The 26088-nt window shown below is 37.5% G+C and overlaps 1 protein-coding gene across 1 annotated transcript in view; it reads left to right on the top strand.

The window, feature by feature from the left end:
* Positions 1–26088, top strand: part of ITGBL1 (integrin subunit beta like 1) — a 127915-nt gene that overhangs the window by 98089 nt on the left and 3738 nt on the right. The window contains exons 8-9 of the mRNA XM_069007705.1: positions 13035–13151; positions 21915–22061. Of these exons, the coding sequence (XP_068863806.1) occupies positions 13035–13151; positions 21915–22061 (264 nt within the window). The remainder of the gene's footprint in view (positions 1–13034; positions 13152–21914; positions 22062–26088) is intronic.

Raw genomic sequence — 26088 nt, 5'->3', positions numbered from 1 at the left:
TTTGGGTTTTGGGGTTTCTTTTGTTTGTTTTAGTTGGTTGGTTTGGTTTGGGGTTTGTTTTTTTGGTTTTTTTTTATATTTGCTAAACAGAACTCTGACATTTCCTGGAAAAGGTCTGGGATAAATTTTTGATAGTCTGTCAAAATCCATATGAGCAAACATGGCTTAACACTAATTCATGGCATGCTGAAGTCAGAGATGGCATCCTAGTGCTGGAAGAATGTTTTTCACCACTAGGATTTGCCTCCTGTCTGTTCTTTCATATCACTTCAATCCCTCATAGTGAAAGCCATGAACAACAAATGCTACTTTACACATGCTGCAAAGCTTCCTGGCTCATCTCCAGTGGTTGTTGTGAATCAAAGTCTAAGCTTAACAGCTGAGTTTGTCTCCAGGGACAGCCACCTTCCCCTTCTTGCAAGGCATGGGGGGATGTGTTTTTTTTTTCATAATACCACTTCGTATGCTGACTACTTTTAATACACTGGTTGCTAGGGCTCTGCTTCTCAGGTGCTGTAATCCTGCTTCTTTCTTGTAGACAATTAGGTGGATTGCTAATGATTGCCTGAATTCAGATCCAAGGTGAAACTCAGAAGGTGCAACCGCACACCATGATCCTGAGGGTGGTTAGATGCAAGTGTGTAAGGGGTAAGGTGGCCATAGCAGTGACAGCAAAATTGTTCTCAGACAAGAACTGGTAAAGCTGGTAAAGTTTTGAACCATGATGGTGCAGGAAATAGAGGTTTTTTCTGTTGGCTCAGTGGTCTCTCAAATGATACGTTGCTTCATACTTCACTGAGGTGAATGTTTTGATTAATCTGAGTGGTCTTGCTAGAGAAATTGAGTCTGATTATGTGTTATGGAAAATATATTGGCTCTTTCTATAGATAAAGTAAATTTGACTTGGATGGAAGTTTTTTTTCTTTTACACGATAAGAAAGCATTTTTTTCTCTCTTCACATCACTGGTTGACCTAGCTATTGTGTTTAATTCTCTTTTAATGACACTTTTTTTCAAATTGGAAAAATTTTCCTGAAAACATCTGGGTTTCCATTTGCTGAAACATGTTCCTCAGAATTGCTCATCTTCATCCCTTTGGCACACCTTTGTATTTTTGAGATTAATTCGCCTCTTTTTCAAAGTGTCAATCACAGGTTCTCCTTCTTACTTTGTTCTTTCTTTTGGCTGATCATTTTGCTTTCTGTTCTCTCACCATTACCCACTTATTCTTCTGTGAGCTCTGCTGCTTACCTGCCGCCCTTGTCTGTTCCTCAGGGATGAGAGCAGACCTCATCGCTCTCTACAACTACCCAAAAGGAGGTTGTAGCGAATTGGTCTCTTCTCCAAAGTAACAAGCAGTAGAACGAGAGGAACTGGCCTCAAGTTGCACCAGGGAAAGTTTTAGACAGGATATTAGGAAAAGTTTCTTCACTGTAAGGGTGGTCAGGCACTGGAACAGGCTATCAAGGGAAGTGGCTGAGGGTCCATCTCTGAAGGTATTTAAAAGACAGAGCTGTTGCACGTAGAGACATGTTTTAGTGGTGGAGTTGGCAGTGATGAGCTAATGGTTGGACTTGGTGTTCTAAAGGGTCTTTCCTAACCTAAGTGATTCTGTGATTCAGTGATTTGCAGGCATCTTTGCTCTTCTTTCCTTCCATTTTGCATCGTAATTTCTCAGGGTGTTTGGAGAACTCCAAACTTATCCTTTGAGCTTTATTCTTCTGTGTAAATGGTTTTGCTTTTGTGTCCTGACTTCATGGCCAAAAGTTTTCCATTCATCTCATCTAGGTATGCGCTGTCAAAATCTTTTTTTTTGCCAGATTTACAAGTTTTTGGTATATCTGGCCTTAACTCTACTGTCATATGATTTCATTGCCCATACAAATTAAGCCTTCATCCGTATCTCTGCCATTAGTCTGGGAATACTTTCTTTGGTGGAACTTAGATCACATTTCTTACACGTACATATTCCAGAGCATGTTTAGCATCATCTAAGTGGTTGTTTAAATGGTCTTCTCTTCTCGTCATATCCCATCTTCTGCTGCCTCTGAAACCATTCAGATATTATTTCCTGCTCCTACCTTTAGGTGTAAAAACACTAAAAAAGAAAGAAATAGCTTCCAGGAACCTTTCCCACCTTTAAACTGACATCTCCATTGTGCTTCTGCATTGTTGACTTTCACTGTTTTACCAGTGAGCTTTAGTTAAGGCTAAAAATGTACTGAAATAAAGTTTTATAGGGTTTATTCCGCAAACATGGTTTATGTGAAGGGTTGAATTTTTTCATTCCCCTCCACTGGAACAACCTTGCTCTAAAGTTGCAAAGAACTGTTCCTAAATAGCTGGAGGGATTAGGGAGTTGCATCTACCTTCAGATTTCTGTAATAGTGGCTACTATCTCTGGGAACACTATGTTCTTCATTCATTAGTGGGAAATAGGCAGATTTAATTTACAAGTTACTGGACGTGCTTAGAAAAAGTACTTTGGGGGAGAAAAGGTACACAAATTACTACAGCATGTAGCTTTGATGCATTCTTTCTCTATGCAGAAAGATACAAACCTTCAGGGTTCACTGGATAGGCCCAGATTTCTCTGCTCAGTTGTTCTTTGGCTTGGCAGATTTTTTTTTTGCTAGGCTTTTATAGTGAATATTGCTTTTTCCTTGAAAGGATTGCATTTTTTTTTCTAGCCAGCAATCTCATTTCTGATGAAGTTTTAAATATTTAATAGAGCAACTGGTCTGTAGAAAGAACTATTTGCATTGTCTTTGTGTTCTTACACGATGACTGAGGAGGTTGACAAAGCAGTACTTTGTGTAATATCTATACTTATTTCCAAAACAGAAGAGGATAGATGTTTCCAATTTAGCAGAGAATTCCCTACAGTACTTATCAGGCTTTACAGTCTTAACATTTTTAATCAGTTGTAAAAGATCCTCTTACTCTCTGATTTATATAATAGACCTTAGTTTTTCTATTTTTGCTTCATTTGACTTCAGAATGTTTCCAATGCTATAAAAAAATCAACATTTTGTTAATCTTACTTTCATCTTTAATTTTTCCATGTATCAAAGTTGATAACAGTATCACTTTTTAAACAGTGACTTTTAAAGACAGAAATGATTAGTCATAAACCAAAAGAGATACAAAATTTAGTATCATGCATATGACTGAAATTTTCCTCAAAATCTTAATGACCAAAGTTTTCAAGGGACTAATGACTGGTCATGTGTTTTGAATTCTCCAGCTGCTGGAAGGCTTTTAATGTTTTCTGGGGAACACTGGGGACTCTTCTTTCTCTCTCTTCCCTCTTGAGAGAAATTATGGGAGGAACTGCAAGTTATATAAAACTTCCCTGCCACTCCCAGAAGTTCATCTTGTGTTGTAGTCTAACAGCCTCTGTACTAATGGGAAAAATATTTCCATTCAGTTTCAAGCACCTCTTTTTCCCATTGATGGTGTTTCCTTCTGTCCAGTGCGTGACACTGGCCAAGGGCTGAGGCTCTTCCAGACATCACTGTTTTCAGTGGGCCACCCCACTGAGAACAGACACAAAGTAGCTGGTGGCAGAGTGGGTCAGGACTGATAACAGGTGGTAGAGAAGAGCGAGGCTGGCTGCACAATGTGACAGCTGCATTTTGCATCTACAACTTAAATACACAGGTTAATCTTTTGATTGTGGCTGACCAGCAAAATAAAGGTCAGTTCCAGCCAAGGCAGAAATCTTGGCAAGAGCACATCTTCTTTAGCAGTGATTCTTCTAGAAATTTTGGGGCTAATTCACACTATAAATCTGATCTTTTGCTCTCAGGATTAGCAAGAATATTAAGGTATAGGTAATTGCTTCAGTATTGGGCTCTTCATAGGAGTCTGAGTTAACTAAGTGGAAGAAAATTGCCTTAATTTTAGTGTTTCAGAGCACTGTTGTGTTTGTCGGGAAGGTTTGGAAACTGATCTCATATCAATGTTTTTTTTGTGGTGGAAATAGGGGAGCCGTCACTGGTAGGCTTTAATTACTTGTTGCATGTGTTTCAACTAGCTTGAAAACTGCTGTCTCTGATTGCTGAATTTTATTCAGGTCATCCAAACAGGAGGCTGAGTATAAATACATGTGGCTCCTAAATATACCTGTTCTCTCCAACTCAGTCTTACCAGTGTCCTTGCCTGCTCGTGAAGCTCTATCAAGACAGATGAGCTAAGAGGGAGTTACTTTCAAGGACTTGAAACAAGTACACACCTGTAGACTGATACATAATGTTTCTGGCTGGTCCTTTGAGAACCTTTGGGTCACTGGTTTGTCACTGCTATGCACTCTTCTTGAAATCTGTAAACTCCAGGTTACTTGCAGTGAAGAATGTACTACTTATACTTTAAATCATAGAGCGGGGAAATGAAGGATTGTGTTGTTTTCTGAACTTTGCTTCTAAAAAGCTGTTACTCCTTCATTCAAACTCCTTCAAAAGCTGTTATTTCTTTGTTCCATATTAGATGCTTTTCCACAGAACCAGCCTTTTTGGGTGCTGGGGAGAAGCATTGTTTCACATATGCCATTAAATTTGGGGCAAAGATTTTAAGAGCCATAAGTCAGTGTCTATGCAACAGATTAAATAGAGAGCCTTGTAACAAGAGGCTAGTGCACAATCTGGCCAGTTGGCAGCAAAAAAGGAAAAATTTGCTTAAGAGTGAGGGTAAGAGCATTTTAGCTTGGAACAACTCAGTAGATGATGCAGTTGCTAGGAAATGTCTTTCATTTCTGGAAAAAGTCTTGAGGTGAAAGCTAATCAATAAGGTAGATCCAGTGTGATGTCATTTGTTGCCATGGTTTCTGAACTTAGTAGTCTGTTATCTGCAAATAGTATTGATGGTTGCTATGCAGTTGAATCTTTTCATATTGTTGTTTTACCATTATTAAGCACTTTAATCTTAGCTAAAGCTTCAAAGAGCAGACCACTTAGGAGTTTAAATGTTTTGATAGATAGGCTTCTATTACAACCCTAAAATATCTTGAATTTTAGTACCTAATAAACAACAGGCTTCAGCAGGAAGTGAACAAGGTTAACATTTTGGTGATTAAATCTCCACAAAGCAGTTGACATTTTCTAGTAAATTAATCTGCAAATTAAATATCTCAGTGGAATTAGTGCTATGACTCATTACATGGCAGATCATGTAAAAAAAGGGGAACACAGTCAATCCCCCGGGTGATAAGGCAGTCAAATGTATAAAGCTCTAAATGGCTCAAAAGCCATCACGGCTTCTTGAACAATGGCCCTGTGTTTCATGTATCTTTCACTATGGGATTGTGCCTCTTTATTATATTTGGCTTTTGCTAGAAAATATTTTGTAGCAGCTTATGCTAAGCATCAGGCAGCTGAACAGGCTGAAAAGGAAATGAGACTTGCTTTTCCTGATAGCTGTCAATATGAAGAGAAAGCATTCTCAGGTCAGATCTTTTAAATCAAACATAACTTCATTTTTAATATTCTGTGGAGAAAATGTTAGTTTTAGTAGAATGCTTTGTATTCTTTTCTTGATTCAATGGCATCTCTTTGCAGTATTTTTTCTTCATAGTTTGAGTTTTTGAAAGCATTTTGGGGAGGAAGAATAAAAAAGAGATGAGGAGAGGAAGGGAAGTTAAAAATCAGATGATGGCTTTCTGAATTCTAGGGTTTGTGCATCTTCAGAGTGGCATTTGCTGTGCTGTATATTTTTCTCTTTTTCCCCCAAAGTATTGCTTTTCCTCCCCTTCAATTTCCACTGTTCTCTGCCTTAACAACACATTTCTTTAGAAAGTGTTTTGCCACCTTCTTTCTTGTCCTCTTCACACATCTCTCCTCTATGTGGTGACTTTGACTATCACCTTTCTTTCAAATACAGAAGCAATTGCCTTCCTAGTCCTACTTGTCCCCTTAATATAGTGAGTGAACTGCCAAGGATGCCCTCCCAGTGGGAGAGCCTGAGGAAGATGTCACCAGGAAAAGTGATGCATCCGGCTAAAATCCTGCTCCTGCAAAGTGCGCAGGGGTGTTCTGGATAACTCCTCTCCTGGAACTCCTCTAGAAATTCCCTGCTGGCTATGAAGAAATGCAACTGGAGCTTTTGAGTGTATCCTTGAAGCAGGGCTACTGAGAACAGGCAGATGGAGGAGACATGTCAGCTTGATGATGATAGCAGATGTCAAGTTAACAATCTGAAAAGGAAACTAGCAGTGCAGCAGTACTTCTTACCAAAATTTTTAAAGAGAGGGAGGGGAAAAAATGAAAAAAAAGAAAAGAAACAAAAAAGAAAGACTGCATGGAAAAGGAGATACAAATCAGTATTGCTGATTGGCAGGAGCTCTAAAAGACTATCTGATGCCAAATCTGTAAAATGGTGCTGTTGAGTGAAATTATCTAAAGAAGTATTTCACTATTAAGCTGTCACAAAGAAAAAGCATTTACTTCAGGTGCCATATGCCAACTGTGCAATCAGGCTTCCAGTCATACATCGTGTGTGTTCTGAAGCTGGGGGACAAATCTCAGCCATTTGAAGTTGCTCTTGCGTAACAATTGCTTTTACAATACTGGATATTCAGTTGCTTGCTTCAGTTCACTGTTGTGAAAGTTGTGTTGTTTGGGATAGCATACTTTTATTTCTTGAGATTTTTTATCTTAGGGTTATTTGGGTTCTTTGGGTTTGAGGTTTTTTACCCTTAAGGACAAACTAAATTGTCAGACCTTTTTTAGTGCTCTTTCACATCATAAAGCAATTCAATTTATAAAAGACTAAAACCTTTTCTTTCTAAGATATGCCCATTTTGCCTGTTATTTGAGGGAAAGCTTGGTACCTTGTACGAGTGAACAACTTGGTAAAACACACAGTAGTGGAAAGTCTCAGGCAGTCTTTAACAAAAGACTTTCTTAATTTGTAAATTTCTGCTGTTTTTCTTAGGCCAGATATTTATACCAAGAGCCTTTGCCAGACACTGAGTGTGGGTGATAAGCAGACATGGGAGTTAAAGTACCCTCTCTTAAAGGGAAAGGGTAAAGTCTGCAGAGCCACCATGACATGGCTGCATTGCACATGCCTGTGAAGCCTTTCGATCTGCCCCTGGCCTTTTCACATGGGACTCTGAAGTTCCATGTAACACTGGATGGCCCCGTGTCACTGAGAACTTAAAACAGATTTGGAGTAGGTTTTCCAAGCATGATATGGAGATTAAATAAAAATGTGAAACAACAAAATCATTTAGTGAAAGTACCCTGGAGATAAAGCAGCCTGGAATAAGAAGTTACCAGCTATAGCTACAAGTCTTTGAAATGTACAATATAATTATATGATTATATATAGTTGATTACATTTATTTCAGACCTGTTGATAGTGCTGAGTGTAGTAGCTGATGCAGTTACTGCAGCTGAGAGGTAACCAGTAGGACTAAGAAAAATACAGATATTTAACCCAATTATATACTTCAGCTATTGTTCATGTTATTTAAATAAAAATCAGAATTTGCTGCTAAAATTTTACTTTAGTGTACAAAATTCTTGAAAAAAAAGGAGTACAAAAATCTGAAGTTTGGAAATTACTTTAGATTTATTAAAGCAATTTTCATTTCATTTTATGTTGGTATGATTCAGCTAAGCTCTTCTCTGGAGCTGTTATATCTTTAGTTGAGGTCTTGGGTCAGTCATGCTGCAAATAATCTCTTTTTATGAGTAGACTCAAGGCATGTTTACTTTTTGTACACTGATTTAGAAGGAGAAAGATTCCAATCCAGATCCAAACAAGTAGTTGTTCTTGTAATAATTGCAGAATGTTTTTTCTTATGTAGGAGGAGATAAAAGCACAATTTTTTTTTCCATAATGTATTGCAGGAAACAAAAAGTGTTTGTTGCTTTAACATTTTGTGGAAAACCCAATTTTCACCCAATTTTCAAATTATCTCCACAAAAACAAGTCCTCCACCCTAAGCCCCTAACATCCTAGTAGAGAAATCCTGTGCAGACCAAGAAAAGAAATCCTTTGTGGTTTTTGTATCTTGTACTGATAAGTTCATTTTTTAGAAGAGGAAATACTTTTCCCAGCATAACTGCAGGTACAGGTTCATCTCTTGCTTGCCTAAAGTCCTTGTAAGAAACTAATCCCAAGATTTTCATCATTTGGATGAGATCAGTCAGATATTCATGCACTCAAAGGGGTTCTAAGGATACTTTTGTACATACTTAAGATGCTTTCAAAGGTTGCCTTTTTCTGACTCCTCATAGACCACCCAACCAACCAGATCCAAGAATTGCCAGCATTTTAAAACCCAAGGATCCCTTCATGTATAAAGTGGAATTCTTTTTGTCTAGTCAGTACAATATTTTTATACCAATTTTTTTTAAAGCCATTTTAGATGGGAATTAATTCCAGGTGATTTTTGTAATAGGACATACAGAACACACAGTGCATGTCCACTGAGAAATCTGTAGTTGTTTCCTGCTTGAGTTTTTCAACATTGATCAAGCTCGGCTGGAGTGTACTGGTCTGAACACCTCAGACTGACCAAGGCACGGTGATATTGCCCACCCTACTTTTGGCAAGTGTTGCATTTTGTTTGACAGCTTTGTGGTACTGTTTGTTCCCTTTACTGGTCTTTTTTTTCCCTCCACCACTCAGTCAGTGAGTTTTCTTTTGCCCTACTTGAATCTGCTGCCTGCTATTACTTCCTTCAGCCACATCTGCTTCCCCACACCCTTTATGTCCACTGAAACTTTGTGATCTTCTGTACAAATCTTACCATCCCCCTTCTCTGCTTTTCCATTTCTGAACATTATTTTAGATCATGTTCACATACAGCATAAAATGAGTTCTGCTGGCAGAAAAACACAGCAGCTTTACTGAATGTGCTCAAGTTGCCTGAGATTACTTCATAAAAAAGAAATTGCAATTTCTGATAGGTAATGCTTTCAGATGTTAAGCCTGGGACAGCCATGGGGCAGAAAAATCCTTACTAAAGGCAGATTCCCTCCTATTTATCAGAAGCCCAAAACACCATTTTTCTGATATGAAACTCGTCTTGCTTTTACCACAGTCTCAGTGCAGTTTGGCACTGTATTTCTTACACATTAAAAAAAAAAAAAAAATAAAAAATGGCTTTATCATCCTGCACAGAAAAATCCTTTATGTTGTAGAGTTACAGACAGGGAAATACAATGAAGTATATTCAGTGTTTATTTTTACATTGAAAGCTATTGCTGTCTCTTCCTCGTATTTTTGCTGGCAATAACAGGGTAGAAATGCTTTTAGCACAGTGTTTTAAAATTACCTGTACAAAGGAGACTTTCAGTTAATCCATATAGGCATCTGGAAATAGGTTTGAATGCAAGCAGCTAATGGTCACAGCAATTTTCATGGGAGCAGGTTTAATGTAAATCTAGACACTGTTTATTTATGTTTTTATAAATGTTGGACGTGAGGAATGAAAAAATACTATAGTAAATGGGGAATAAAATCAAAAGCTAAATGCTTAAGGCATTTTTTAGAATTCTAGACTCAGTTATCTAATGAACTTGTGTTTTGATGAGATGTGGCACTTTAATTCCCTTTAAAAACAAAAAACCCCAACCTAATCTGATCTTTTGTCACTCTTCAAGTACTAACAATTATTAGTGATAAGTTAATACTCCTATTGACATCAATGAGAGGAAGAAGTGTGAGGAAATACTAAGACTGTAGGCAAATAAATGTCTTGTATAATTATTCTATTCTTAGCATCTTGCATTGCAATAAGTAGCTTAAGCTTTTCAATGCTAATAGCTCATACAACTTCCATCATAATGCTTCCTTCATCTGAAGGCATCAGTTTATGACATTTACTCTCCCTGTTTAGCGAGGAAGAGTAGAAGCCCCTTGCTATAAAATGTCTGAGGTCAACTAATTGCTCATAGAGTGTAGCTCTTGCACAGATGGTTGAGAAGGTGCAGAATATTATAGTCATCCCGTTTTTAATTGTTTCTGTATGCCTTGGAATTTAAAGAGAATTGAGGATGTATGGCAGTAGCTTTCCCTGTATAATCAGGTTGCTATGGTAAACCTATTATTCTATACAAAGCAAGAGTATGTTTAGTAAAGCACCGATCCCTTTTCAGTATAACATGAGCTTCAAATTAGTTTCGAATGATTGAATTTGTTTTGTAAGTATCTTATCTCAATAGCTCAGAGAAGGTCACAGAATAAGGTGTGGCTTCTGATATTTCAGTAGCAGACACATCCTATATAGTTAGCTGTTCAGAAAAAAAATAGGACTTTAATTCTTTGTTAAATTATCTCCTTAGAGTGAGCCCACTTTACATTATCTAACCAAAATCTCACTACTTCAGAATCTCACTACTTTTGGAGGCAAAATATCTTTATAGCCAGTACAAATTTCCAGTTATTTAGTGACACCACTAAATTAATTTCTCATGCTGATCTTGTAACATTTGTAAAAGTAAAGGAACTAATAGTTTGAGTATCAATTTCAGCAGCATTGTACTAAGCTACTGTAATTGTATCTTTGAATATTTAAAAGTAAAGAAATAGCTCAAAGAAATCCTTTTTCCAGAGAACTTGCTGACTGAGGTTTCTGTCTGTTTTCAAGACACTTTTAATTCTGCTGAGGTCTGCAGTCAGATATCTAAACTGTACCCTGAACTTAGGTGGGAGCCATGCAAAATAAAATATGAGGCACAGATTGGGAAAGTAGGGCCTAAATTCCCTTTGATCATGTATCTCTTACGTGAGAAAGATGTGCCTGATTTGCCTATGGATGGGCTTCCCTCCATTTTTCTGCTGGTGAAACTGTTACACATTAGCTAAAATGGATAAATATTACTTGCAGCCGGGACTGGGAGGAACCTGTTCCCATTGCAGCACAAGGGACCAGCCACTGGATTCTGACTTACTAAATTAAGCATTACAGAAGATAATGCTTAGTTACAGAACATGCAGGATCCTCATTACAGGACCTTCCTTTGCTCATTCCTCTGAAGGATTTTCCCATCTTCAGGCATCCTTATTATAGCAATGGCTGGCCAGGAGACCACTGCTGAGGATTCTTCTTTTGTTTATGTTATAGTCTCCACAACAGATGGGTCCTGTTCGTCAGGTACCTCTCAGCCTACAGGTTACTGACTCTTCCTTGGGACAGGGTGATGCGGCATTTTTGTAAAAGTGATCAGGTTGCCTAAGATGAATGCATAAAAAGGGACAAATTAGACTCAATAAAATTCTCATTATGTTTAAGCACTAAGGATTTTATTTTACAATTTCTAATGTGGCTGTCCTTGGCAAAAAATTATAGCTCAGAGAATGCAGGCAAATAACATAATTTCTTCTGTACACAATCATATCTTAGATTTTGACATGATTACTAAGCACAACTCTGTTCCTTGAGGTGGGAGATGCACTTCCTATAAGAAGTTTCTTTCTGGAACAAGCATCCTCATATAATTGCCAATGCAACATAGTTTTTAAACTATGCATATAATAAAGGTATTAAAAAGCATTTTTTCTTAATTCTCTTTATCAGCATGTCTTTTCCAAAATTCTTGGACTTTATGTCCTTCTAGATTGAATCCTGGTGCATAAAATGTCAGCTCAGAAGTGCAATGTTGAGGCTTGGGAAGATGAAGAGTATAGAAGTTATAAAATGAGCTCAGAAATATTTTTCCATGAATAATAAGATCTCTCCCTAATCTGACACCAATTAACTGTTTTCTTAAAAAAAAAAAAAAAAAAAAAAAAGAACAAAAAACAATCCCCAAAACCCCACCAAAAAATATAACAAATTAAAGTTAAAAGTTGGGAAAAGAATGTTAATAATTATCTGTCCGTACCTTACCCTAAAAGGTTTTATTGGCATGACACCTACAGTTAGAAAATCTCCACTAAGGTTTTCACTAACAGTCCTGTTCAATAAAATATTTCAGCAAATGCTGAAAAAAATTAGTGTGGTGTGTTGTGAACTGTCTGGTTGTACAATGAAAGGCTGCACTTGGAGGATATTCTTTGCTTTCTAGCAATACTGTAAATTTGGAGGTTGCAGTCAGTAGAGCAGTGATGAGGCCCAAGTTGAGTTTCACTGATGTTGTGATTAAATTAAATCAATAAAAGCAGGTTTTCTGCATCCTATTCTGTGTCTCTGGTGGTAATTTTTTACACACAATATCCTTTCCCAAGCCCATCAAATGTAGGAGTTTGGTCCATGGTTGGTGCCATATTTAGAACGTTCTCACACCAGCATTGCATAAAATAATTTAAAAACATACAAAGGCAAACTTCTAGAAGTTAGGGCCCATTACCTGAACTAAATTTGTCTCAGATGTGTGGAATGTAAGACTGTCCTGGATATTGATTTTTTTCCACATCTGGTCATTTAGTACTCCCTGCCCTTACGGTTTTGGGTTGAAGATCTGTGGGAGCTTGGATAAATCTGTTGTCCCTTTAAGCTCTGGGGAGCTCTCCTGTAAATAGTGTGATCGAAGGGGAGACTGTGAAAGAGGTCGTGCTTATTTCCTCAGATCTAGACAAAAATTATAGGGATTTTTGCTTTCAAAAAGATTGACAGAGTATTCGAGGAATTATTTTTCTACATGAATAGAGAGTATCTTAGGTAGCTCTGTACATAGACTATAATTCTGATCACATTCTTCTTGGTGTTTCTGAGGTATGTGCTAAATATTTTAGACCAATTATAGAGGTTAATTATGCAGATAAGCATGGGCCAGCTCAGTTATGCTAAGTTCAGATATGAAAAACATGCAATACCAGTGATTGCTTATTGTTGCTGTTTCCACTAAGATTATAACAGTGATACCTTCCATCTGGTTGCCATGGAAGAGGAATAGTTTTGTCTTGCTATGTTTTTGTTTGTTGGTTGGTTGGTTTTTAATTGTGTTTATTTGCTATACTTTAATTAATAGACCGTGGCTTGTGTTTGGGGATAGAATGTAGCATAGATTTAGGGTTTTATTCAATTTATTTTATTTTACTTTACTGAGATCATGACTCTTAACAATTATTTATTCTTACAGGGAGATGTGAATGTGGCCAATGCACTTGTTTCCCTCCAGGAGACAACAGAGTTCATGGCATAAACTGTGAATGTGATGATCGACAGTGTGAAAATGCAGATGGCAATGTCTGTGGGGGTATGTGTTCACTTGATATCACGTAACACATCATAGCATAATTTAACAACATAACAGAACTAAATCTTGACAGTATATAGCTTTCTGTTCCCCTTGATTTTATAGTGTAATGTCACTATAGACAATTTACATCTTTGATTAATAATGAGATGGCAGATTCTGTAAGAAACAAGCGCTAGAAATATTGAATATGTTAGGGAACATTTATCTTAAGACTTCAGGACTGTTAACATTTAAATGAAAGTGCTGTAGTATATCCTAAATTTCATGAGTGTTCATTAGACAAGAATACAAACACTTTAACAAAAACCTAAAGCATTAGGTAACTTTACATTGTATTTAGTACAATGATGTTTTATTGAGGGTGTTGTAATAAACCTGAAGGTACTAATGACCATAAAAACCTTCAAATATTTCATATTCACTGACAGTGATATGCCTGTTCTCTAAAAAAAGTAGCAAAATATGTTATGAAAGAATCTAAAATTCTTGAGAGACAGTGTCATAGTAATTGTAGATGCAGATGGTTTATTTTAGTGTTGCCAGTGAAAACCTTACCTTGTGATATTTCAGTAAAGTTTATCGGCATTTAGCAGTATTTCAAGGTAGTTTGGGATATATAAGTGCATACATACCACAAGGCATTTTATAAGCAGGTAAATAATATCTACCCTAAATGCTGTATTTCTAGATTTTATTTGCTTTATTTTTAAAATGACTGTTTGGTTCTAAATATTAACAAAGTTGTTGATATGAAGAATGGCACATTGTATTGTAGTCCTTATTTCTATGTAAGAAAAAGAATGTATTGCTTCATGATCCTCATGTACATAAAAAATTCTGACTACAGGGAATATTTCTTCAAGGTGTCTGCCATGCAGAATATAGACATATATAGAAAATTTTGCTTTGAATGTCTAACCAGCCATAAAAATAGTTTACATCATTCAGAGTAATTCAATGATATAAGTGTGTAGAAAAAGAATAATTTGAAATTTAATTTTGTGTAAAGGACATAAAAGTACTGAGAAGCACTGAAAATCTGTTTCATATTTGTTAGAAATTAAATAGTTGGGAAACAAAATTCATCATCATCCATGCTAAAAATATCTGTTTATATCACTCATATTTTACATTATTACATCTTCCTCTCTTTATTTTGGGTTTGTCCATACTTCCATCTCAGCCTGAACTTCCTGAAATGTCTTTCTGAACTGCTTATTCTTTCCTCTTTCCTTGTCCTCTTTTCATTGCTATTTTTCTACCACTGTTGCTGCCTAGGCAATCACAGTAAGGACATAAGCCCTTGCTAGTAAATCTGTCTTTGGAGCATTATAAACTGGACTGTGTGGGGTCTGACAGTGAGCACTGTGTGCCTGTAAGCACAAAGAAGGAAGACCAGTGTTTTCAGAATAAATGCATGCTGAAATGAGAAATGTGAATGACAACCTAAATGACTTGAATAGGAATTGTTACTGTCCTCCTCCAACCAGCAGAGACTGATTAATAGCTTGCTTTCTAGACCAGCTGTCCATGCAATGAAAGAAAGACATGAGGCGAAAGCTATGATAAATTAGGGTACAACTGAATGAGACCCTATGGCCATGTTTCTGCATGATTGTGGTGAGTCATTCACTTAAAAATTCAGCTGTCCATCAATGCAGGACCAAGAATAGAGACTTAATGTCTCCACAAAGACAGAGGTTGCAGGAGGAGTCGGCATAGATTTCACAGCACTCTGCTGTTAGAAATTGATTCATATAATTATGAAAATCTCTCCCCCTCTTTTTTATACTCCCCCTTTAAAACATTGAAAGGCCACAGTAAGGTGTCCCCAGAGCCTTTTCTTCTCCAGGATAAACTATCTCAATGCTCTCAGCCATTTCTCATAGGAGGGGTGCTCCATCCCTCTGACCAGTTTTGGGGACCACCTCTGGACCTTCTCCAACAGTTTCATGTCTTTCTTGTACTAGGGACCCCAGAGCTGGACACAGTACTCCAGGTGGGGTCTCACCAGAGTGGAGTGGAGAGGGACTCTCACCTTCCTTGACCTGCTTTCCCAGTCTTTCCTTCATGTTCCACTCCCTTTGTCTGTGCCTCTGTACAGAGACTTAACATGCTAAGACTGGAGGAGATGTCTCGTGAAGCCTTTTTGAGATAGATATGTTCTACCTAATGGCCCATTCCCTACTGTTGAGGTTTTTTGATTATGTAAGATTTTCCCAGGTGTACTGCAGTGTTGATCCACAGAAGTATTTAACATCACATTTCCTTTGGCTTTATTTGGTTCTTTGAGTCTTTCATGTCCAAGTTAAGTGGTTTTGGTGCACACACATGACCAGAGAATCCCAGGTTTGTCAGCATAAGTTCTTGGCAAGCCTGTGTCACTTTTTTACACCAGGCTTGATATTTAGTTGTCCAATAGACTGGTGAGACATATTTCTCTCTGCCCTCTGAGGTTATGGCTGTGCTGCTCGCCGCAGATGTGTCCTGAGCTTTCAAGTGGTATTTGTTTTCTTTCTGTGTCCAGTCACATTTTCCAGTGATTTCATCATTGGCTGCTCCACCTCATGGGGTCGACTGTTGTCCATTACAATTTTTTTCTCTTTCAGGATTGAGGGCAGGCAGACAACAAGAACTCAGAAAAACAGTAAAGATCAATTTGGAATGGAACTCCATTCACTTAGATTTGTTCTCTGGACAATTATTGGCCTAGCTATGAGATCTTTTCAGAGCCAAGTAGCAGCCATTGAAAGAATAAAACAAAACCTTTGGGGTCCTCTGCATACTACAAGTTCCTGTAGAATTATGCTGACTGACAATAACAACCTGGTCTTTAAATACATCTTTTATATACTTAGGACCCAAAAGTTAGGGTAATCCTTTTGACTCAGAATTTTGCTTATTTTTCTCAGTAAACTTCAGGCAAGTCTCGTGCCTGTTGTCTGTGCTTCCTGATTTTTGACATTCTTAGGACAAAGTTGTTCTTGTTGGGGTTATGCGGAAAAGAATGACACAAGTTATGTGCTGCATCTGCACTGACATCTTTTGTTGTTGAGCAGTCTTCTGCCAGTAAATCATCATGTCATTCATTATATAATTGCTTTATGAGAGTGCAGACCTTCTGATTTTGACAAAATAATACATTCCTTAGTTTACTTCTGTGAATGTGTTGTTGGTTATCAGTGTAGGTCATGTCTTTCTTCTGGTTCTTACTTACACATTTCCATCCCTCCATCATTCACAGCAGTGTTAAGATTTCCAATGTTAGTCTCTATGAATTGCCAGAGAACAAGGGAAAATCTGGAGTTTGTAAGGCATACATACACCTTAAGCCACAATTCGCAGCTTTCCAATGATTTAAACTTTTGAAACTGAGGCAGAAACTTCCATATCACATTCTTATAGTGATGGATTTTAGGATTGCATAGTCATCACCAGGATGTACAACAGTAAAGCTCCCTCTCAAAAGTCTGGTATAAGTTGCCCCTAATTGCCATGTTCCTTTGAATATTAAATTTTCATTGCTATCCAGCCAGGATAAATAATTGGATTCAGAGGAAGTACTGCTTTTTTTTTTTTTTGCTTTTTTTTTTTGGAATATAGGATATACAACAGAAAATGTAAAACTGTAAAACCTTTTTTTTATGGAAGTTCTATGTCTGTACTGCAGAAATCATGAATGACATTTAATTTTGTCATCTGTTCAGTGAAACAAATGCATGATATTTTCAGATAACATGTTCTTATAAGGACCAGTAAGACCATAACCACAGAAATGAGAAAGCTATGATTAATTAAATGCTTCATTAAGAAAAAGCAAAGTATGGTACAGTTGCTCATTTCAGTCAGACAGTTTCCTCATTTCTTGCACTGATGTTGAACCACAGAAACAGAAGTATATAAGACATTTGTGGAAGTCTCAAATATATGTAGAAACCAAATTCGGAAAGAAAAATAATACCTGTCTATCTCCCCAACAAAGACAGGTTTTGGCACTGACTGGTCTGAGAATTCAGAAATATGATTCCTGATTCTACCATGGCTTCATCAACCATATGGCACATAATTTCAAAGTCTTCAGCCACCTAAGTTAAAGCACCTTTTATCACCTGTGATTCCCAAGACTACCTTTGCCTGACCCCAGCTAGGCTCCACAAGGACACAGGGGTGCCTGCCTGGCTGCTGCCATCGTAAAGATGTCCTTGATGCCTTAGGGCTTGTCCAATGGCACTGGGCATCTGAATTGAAATTCTAATTTCTCTGAGGTTCCTGCCATGTTAAAATAAGAGTTTATATCCTACCCAACAGGTCTTTCATCTGTGCTATCGAGGAGTCTTTAGAGGAGGGACCATATTCTTTTGACTGTGGAATCTGAACATATAATTGTTAGAGCATTCAGTTTATATACTATATATAAAAAGTGAACATACTAGATAGATATATTAGCTCTCTATATATTACTTAATAGAGAATTTTTATGATGGTATTTGTTATTGAAAAATACAATTTATTCTCTTGGGGGAAAAAAAAATCCAAACCAAACAGTAAACCAAACCAACAGTTCAAACGCATGTTTACTGAGTAAAACTGCTACTAACAAAAGTGAAAATGATGGTATCAAATAGTGTAGAACTCCTAGCCTAACTGGAATAAAACTAATGCAAATTAGGGTTTTATTTTGACAATACTAAGAGGAGAGTTAATTATTCAATGCATGTGCCTTTGTGTTTAACTGCTTCATCCTAGCTCTGAGGCACATCCAGGGGCAGCAATAGATAAATTTGAAAGGATTACTAGGTCTTAGATACAAGAATGACTACTGTAGCTGGTACAGGTATTAATGGCATTGCATAGTCTGCATTAAATTAAATGATTTTTAATTTTTCTAACGTTTCTTTTAAATGCACTACAAGTTTCTGTCCTGGTCACCCAGACATTTGTGGGTGACTTTTCATTTGTCTGAAAAGTCAACACTTTACATAGATACACAGAAAACTTAGTTTGTTTAGCTTTTCAGATACCATAAAATGTGATTTACATTTGCAAAAAGCATTTTAACTTAATCTTTCTGCTCAAATGGGCAGTAAAGGAATTGCTAGTACTATAGCATTTAAGTTGATTAATAGATATTAATATTGTGAATCCAGAAGGGGCTTTTTTGTTGAACCTCTTCTATTGGGCTATAAATAGCCATTACACTATTCCCATGCTTCCCCTACACTGAAGTCTCTGCACTGTCTCAGCAAGCCATGCTCTCAGAACCCCTAAGACCTGTGTAGCCCACACCAACATCACTTGAAAGTTTGTTCCAGTAGTCATCACCCTTGTTTGAAAAGCTGGTTCATATCTTAAATGATTTTGTCTGTATCAGGTTTTCTCTCTTGCTTTGTCTTTCTCTGGTAGTTTGGGAATACCCTTTCTGATACCCTTTGAATTCCTTGGAACTTTTTAGTACCCTTCCAAATCTTGCAAAAATCTCTTCAAACTTAATGCCGTCTCACCATTGCTCCAATTTTGTTCCTACTCACTTTTCTCTGGGTGGGTAGATGTGAGGATGACATTGGCCCTTTTTCCTGCAGAGTTTCACTTGAAGGTGTTACTGACCTGCCTGACAGTTGTATTACTCAAACTGAAGCCACAGTCCACCTTTATTAGAATTAGACAAGACTAACTGACCTACTTTGAAAATATAATAGACAGTCAGTGTATAGCTTCACATTTATATTAGGCTTCTCCAACTGCAGTTGTCACAACTGTTCCTATCTTCTGATATTCAAGAAAAACTGAAAAATAAAAATCAGTGTTCTAATAATGTTTTTAGCAACTTGTTTAGCATATTTGGGCAGGGTAATGAAGCCTGCTCGCTCAGAAATATTTCTCCCAGATATATGTGGTTTAATATTCTCTTCTGTTAATAATAAAATGGAAAGTCCTGAAATTTAAAAGAAAAAATAAAAATGGAAGACCTGTTTCTATTTAAATACAGAGAGAAATATTTGTTTCATTTTCTGTGGTGTTCTCTATCAGGGAACCTGTGTTATGCTGCAATTTTTCATATTCTTAGTACACTTTTAAAACTTTTATTTTTCATCCAGTTAAAATACATTATATTATATTAATTTGAGAAACTTCTGTTCCTGAGGTGTCAAATTTTGCTTGGGCCTGGCCTCAATTTGCCCTTCAGGAACATCATCTGGTTGTAATAATTGGTCTGTAAAGAAGAACCAGCTTCCTCTGTAATGATCACTTTTTTCATTGTGCTGGTGCTCCCATGTAGTGGTGCCTTTTGTATTACAAAATGATCATGCAGATTTTTGGGGAATACCAACAGCAGCTGCATGAGTAGTTCTAAACTGAAATTTCCCACAACGATGCAATTTCAATTCCAGGCATGGCAAGAAGTAATTCATCCTGGTGTCCAGTTTGGTTCAGGTTGATTTGGGTTATAATGGGCTCCTGCTAGTAATCTGTCACAGCTTGCTTTTTTGCTGAATTCATGTTTCACATTTAAATCTTGTGGTTATGTGAGTTATAATTCTTAATAAAATGATAGTGTATTTGACACCATCTTTCTATCCTTTACCTCTCCCCATCAAAGTCTTTATTCTCTGAGAATTAATTTTTAAAACATTGTTGATTATTTAAAAGTTCATTAACATACATTTTTATGAATGAGCGTTTTCAATGCAATTTGTTTTTGATTTTAACTGTTTTATGTTAGGTCTGAAATGTTAATAGACCAACACTTCCCAGTAAATCTGCTTAATCTGAGTATTTAGGGGTAAAGAAAAATCTCTAATTGAAGAAGTCTAGATGAAATGAATTGCTTAACATGATAAAACACTCATTTAACTATTCAGATTGCCCCTTTGTTCTGTGATTTGCAAGGAGGATATTCACAACTAGACCATGTAAAGCAGTTTTTCTCAGGCTACCACACACGTATGAGATAGCTTAAAGTTAACAAGCACTGGGCTGAACACTTGTACACTTGCCACCCAATATATGAGGCATCCAAAAAGCTGCAGCTGCCCAAGCTGGTGTCAGGTAGAAACAAATACTACTTTTGTAAAACTGATTATTTGAGACAAAATAATCCTTTATGATTTGGGGATTTATATGGCATAAAGGAGGAGAGAAATGGTCATTACAGAAAAATGCAAGTCAAGTTTTATGTGGTAAACAACAAGCTCTGTTTGATGCAAATTTATAGATTATTCATTACATTTTTGACTTGTGTAAAGGCTTTACAGACATGATCAGTCTCTTTATTCATAACACATAATGACTACAACAAAAATGCCTTAAAATTATTTTCTCAGAGAAATTGCCATGGATTTCTTTCTATTCACTGCAAAAATGACTGCAAGGGTTTGTATCTTCACAAATAATTTTCCAGCAGTGACATCCAGTTGTATATTTTGCTCTTAATTGGTTGAGCTAATCTGAATTCTTATCTTTATGTTATTAATTAAAAATAAATAAGGTAGATAAAAATTAAGCTTCTGACAGAAGCTTAATTTTAGTTAGTTAATGTAGACAATGGCATGACATATCTGGAAGGAGCATATGAGAAAGTACTTATGCTTGGTTTTTACTTCTTGTATTTTGGGTTGTCATATAGTTGTTCCTGCTTCCCAGTCTAACACAGAAATTCAAGTAGCATCAAGCTTCTATTGTTGCTAGTTATCAATTTTTAGAAGTGGGTAGAAATAGTGTCATAATAAGACTGTGTCATTGTTGCTGAGCCTTTAAAGGTGTATAGATAATATGATAAAAAACCCCAAAGATCAATACAGAGTCTGGGATACAAAAGTTATTTTAAACTTTTAGGTGCTGGAAATGACAGCTCCAAGACTTTGGTGCTCCCAGTATTTTTGTAATTAGAACTTGTAAAGTATTTGACTATCAGTAAGCCTGAATGAATTCCTCTTACAGCAAACTACCAGGTTTGTCTCTCCTCTGGGCCTCTACCAGTGCTGCCTCTCAGTTTACAATACCAAGTTGCACTGGAAGCTTATAGGAAGTCCACTAATGAGAAAACCAAAATTGCTGGTTTGCTTCCCTGCATCCCATGGCTCAGTGCTTTCCCAGATACTCCTACTACTTGTTCCCTTCTTCCCAGCCTGTGCTCCCAAATTATCTCAGTCCCTTCATTTCTACTCCCTTGACCTACATAGCCGGTAGGATAGGACAAAAGTCACTGGTATGTATAATTTGCTTCCCAGATTAGCTTAGGAATTATTGTCTCTGATGCAGAAATATTATTCAAAGCTGAAAAATGTAATGCTGTCTGAGGCATTTCTTCTTTTTTCTTTTCTGTTCTCCATTCCTATATTCTTGGCTGTATTTTTTGTCACTTTTCCCTTCTTCTTGGCCAAATTTTCTACTCAGTTTACTATTCCACATATTTTTGATGAACTATTCAACATAATTCTTTTATTAATCTTTGTACAAATAATTCTCAAAAATTTATATTTTATCTCCCCCCCCCCCCAAAGTGTGAATTGTGGCTTTTAGAGTCTATTTTTCACCCATGTTCTAGGGTTTCTTTGACCTTTCCCAGTGTTGTTTTCTGCACCCCCACTAGGGAACCCTGTTAAACACAAGATGAGAGAACTGGAGAAGGCCATCCTGCTGGGAAGCTGTGCTATCCACCCATCTGTCTGCATGCACTTCATACTGAAGAGGTCTGAAGCTGCGACCACAGTCACTGGTTTCTGCTTGTCTTGCTCATAACCAACCTTGGTGTCATTACAGGCCACGGTATCTGCTCATGTGGCCGATGTATTTGCCAGGATGGGTGGTTTGGAAAGTTGTGCCAGCACTCAAGGAAGTGCAACATGACGGAGGAGGAGAGCAGAAGTCTCTGCGAGTCAGCGGATGGCATATTGTGCTCCGGGAAGGGTAAGATCTGGCAGCTGAGCTACCCTATGTCAGCGCCTGCCAGAGGAAAATAATCACCTTCTGGAAGACTAATGTGTGTGGTAGGGGGTTGTTGTTTAGTAACCCTTTCCTTCAAAGGCACTCATTATTAAAAGGATGTTCTATTTGGGTCCGTAATGCACTTACATCCATTTTGTCAGACACCCACCCCAGCCATACACGTTCAGCAGCGCTGCTCTCCTATGCAATTTGTTAGTAGCATATAATTTCCTGTATGTGTTTAGCTGATGGTCTGCGTGGAACAGCTGTACATTATAAACTAACTGTTAGTGCTCCTTCCATTTTGGGGGAAAAGGGCACTACCCACAGTAACACTCTAGTGGGGAAGATGGCAAATGTAATATATTGGACAACAGTAAGTGGAGGAGAGTGTTTAAAAGCAACATGTGGTATCCTTAATCACTCTGCTCCCCAACACAGCTGCAAAGGAAAAGTAGACGTCTGCAACCCCCACAAATGAATCCTACAAACTTTCTCATTTACTAGCTTTCATTCAGATGGTTGCATCAGCTTCAGTTCAGCTCTAAAAAAATTGCCACAGGGAAGAATAAAAGTTAGAAAATCTTGATAATTATCTGAAATTATTCTCTGAGGCTCTTACCTTGCAATCTTTCAGGCTAGGAAATTGCATTAATGGAAAGAGGGCTTTTTAGCTCCCCCATAGTGCAAATTGCCTATTTTTGTATATGATATGTCTGAAAGAGAATAGACAAAAAAGAGACTGGTTGGAGGCTAGAATGCACCCAATCCAGATTCTCTGTGCCATTTCCTATATTTGTATGTCCCTTGCATAGACAGGAAAGAAATCTGCCAGCTGGAAAAAACAGGAATCTTCTACATCAGGCAGATTTCCAGTTTCCCCTTTGGTAACTTTTATTTCGGTGCAAGAGAAACTTAAAAGCGGTTTCCAGCCCAGCCTTCATCCATCTGTATTATCACTTATCAGAATTCTCCCCTATTGCACTTTTTTGTTGTTTTTTTGGGTTTTTTCCCCCCCAGTTAATGCAATGTCATAAAAAATGAGAAATTTGCACTGTTTCTCTGTTTTTTTCCAGATTGGACAATCTTTAAATTAGTATATGTGTAAGAGGATGGGGAGTTACTGCAGAAATAGAAATTACTCTGTTTTACTGCAGAAGTTAACTTTTTTTCTCTTAATGTGTGTCTCACTGAGTTTTTTTTATATAAACCATGAAGGTGAGGGAATATATAATATCAATAAAATGCACGATGTAAGATTCTGTATAAATATAAACATGAAAAATTATGTTGGTTTTTAAAATATTCATATAATCTGCTACCTTTTTCTAAGGATGGCTAAGAGCTATTTGTTCCAGCCTGTGGGTCTTACTGTGAGAACAATTAGCTTTGAACATGTGTATCAAGGGTTTCAATTTACTTTGAGGCTTCGGGGGCAGATAATCCTTCAGGAATTTGCAGGGATACCAAGGATTTTTTCCTCTGTTGGCTATGCCACCAGAGCCTGGTTTGGGATCTGGTCACTGATGTAATCTGTAGCAGCCTGAAAGGTGCTCTATGTTGTAATCAGCAGCAGGCAGGTTTTGCTTTTAAATTGTATGAATGGAGGTTCCAAAGGCCCAGATTTTCTAGGTAGTAGCTCTTTTGAACAGCCTTTACTGCCTATGGCAATTACAGGCTCTTGTCAGTGGTGCCAAGCAGTAAAACGAGAGGCAACAGGCAGAAGATGATGCACAGGAAGTTCCACCTGAATATGAGGAAGGACTTCTTACTGTGTGGGTGACCGAGCACTGGAACAGACTGACCAGAGAGGTTGTGGAGTCTCCCTCACTGGAGATATTCAGGAACTGTCTGGAGGCAATCCTGCTTGATGTGCTCTAGGAAGACCCTGCTTCAGCAGGGAGGTTGGATCAGATGACCCCACTGTTGTCCTTTCCAACCTTACCTATCTGTGACCCTAAATCCATGTTCAGCAACAGTGGTGGGATTTTTTTTTTTTTGTTAAGTTTCTTTGGCCCCTGAACACATATTAGCTTCCACTGTCATGGAAGGTTGCCTTGAGGACAGTCAATATGAAAAGCTGTGTCAAATTAGATGCGATAGCAGCTTTATTGTAGGAACAGCAATTCACATGTAAGTGCCTGTCCCAGCTGAGAAATGACCTCCATAAGGCATGTTCAGCAGTGTGTGGTCAGTAAACATCCCAGAAGGCTACTATCTCCTGCCTCTTCTCTGAGCAGGATGGGGTTCACAGGCAAAGACAGTCTAATTTGTCTAATTACTTATAAATTGTGTTGTTATGCTTTTTTTAAATTCTTTTTCTTTTTTGGTGGTGGGTTTGGGTTTTTTTTGGCAAATCTATTCTTGATCCTAAGATATGTGTCTGGAAATCGTCTTACTGGACACTCATACTTTAAAACATTGTTCATAGCTAGTGAAGCACTACCCGGAAACCAAAATGGCAAATTGTTCTTTCTGATTCATTAGAGTGAGGAGAAAATAATGACTACTGGTCAAATAAAAGGGAATTTCAAACCTGTGCACTAATGGTGGTTATTCCATTTTTGTTGGAAACCTAGCCAGGATATGCAAGTGGTATAGTGGACTGAGGATAGCTTGAGTTTCTGTGTGTAGGTTTTAATAGACTGTGAGGAGCCCTGGTTTTCAGCAGATAACTGCTGAACACTATCAGAAAATTGCACTCTGCTAATATAAGCAAAGTTGGGCATCCACTTTCCCAGGCTGTTTTCAGAATCTTGGCTCGCTGACTGTGCCACCTGTGGCAAAAGCTCTTCCCAAGGAAAACAACAACACCCACCACACTGCTGCCTCCCTGGCAGTAAAGATAGGGCTGTACATGGCGACTGTAACGGTGCAGGATGTGGGCAAGGTAATGAGCCAAATCCCATCCTAGAGGATCTGGCTGGCATCCCAGGAAACACCCTGCAACTCATTAGACTCAATTAAACTGAGGAGCCTCCCAGAGCAGCATGCCCTGTTCAGGGAAAAGACTCGATACACTCATTTCCCTAACAGATTTTGTATTTTGGAGCCTTATCTTCCTTGGTTGACTTGGTGTTAAATTTGCTGTATCTTCTGCAAAACAGTTTCAAACATCTTGGGCATCCCTCAGTAGCAGCATCAGTGCTTGCTTATGCAGAATCACTTCAGGCTTCTTACAGTGTAGTAATACTCTTAATAACTGCTTTAATTTCACTGAAATGCTCATACTATTCCTCATTATTTTCAGATGTCAGTACCTTGCAGTTTGTATAAACAGAGATATTTGGTTTAAATTACCCTCAAGTATGTCTTAGTGTATCTCTTACCGAGCAACTTTGTGATACGTATGCTATCCTCCACTGCCTCTTTATACAATGGCATTTTGGATCCTTGTAGGGAATGTCAATATTTTCTATGCCAGTGGCCCAGTAAGCAATATTCAGAACTCACAGAAAAAGTAGATGCTTAATCAAATACTTCCATCCTCAAATGTTCTGATCACTAGCTTTTCCTGAATATATTTACATGTTCCATATGTTACAAGTTAAAGCATTTCCCTAAGATTAGGCAATGAGTTAATTTTTGTAAATTTAAAATAAGCATTAAATTACATGTTTAATTAAAAATTAGATACTCTGCTGAGGCTGTTCTGAAGTATTCAAGAATTAAGCTTCAGTATTTATGGGAAAAGCAATGGAAAATTGGTTGATATCAGCTGATGCAACGTTTATTCTTTAAGAGTATTAGGATTATTGCTATGGATTTTATTCAGAGGTCACTGAAAGAACTGGGAAGATGGAAAAGCATAATTTTACAGGCTTTGGCTCAGGCCCTGTTAAGTAACCCATGAATTCTGTATAGGTTATATTCTGACATAACCTTGCTTCCTTCTATATAGTTTTTCTTTAATAATGCATTAAACACATTGGTGACTTTTTAATGGAATCATTCTGGAAATATTGCAGGAGGCTAGGATTTCCAAGTGCATTTAACACATTTATAAGCA

Source organism: Aphelocoma coerulescens, chromosome 1 (genome assembly GCF_041296385.1).
Source record: "Aphelocoma coerulescens isolate FSJ_1873_10779 chromosome 1, UR_Acoe_1.0, whole genome shotgun sequence".
Classification (NCBI taxonomy): domain Eukaryota; kingdom Metazoa; phylum Chordata; class Aves; order Passeriformes; family Corvidae; genus Aphelocoma; species Aphelocoma coerulescens.
Note: the sequence above shows the minus strand (reverse complement) of the source record. Positions and strands in the feature narration are given on the sequence as shown.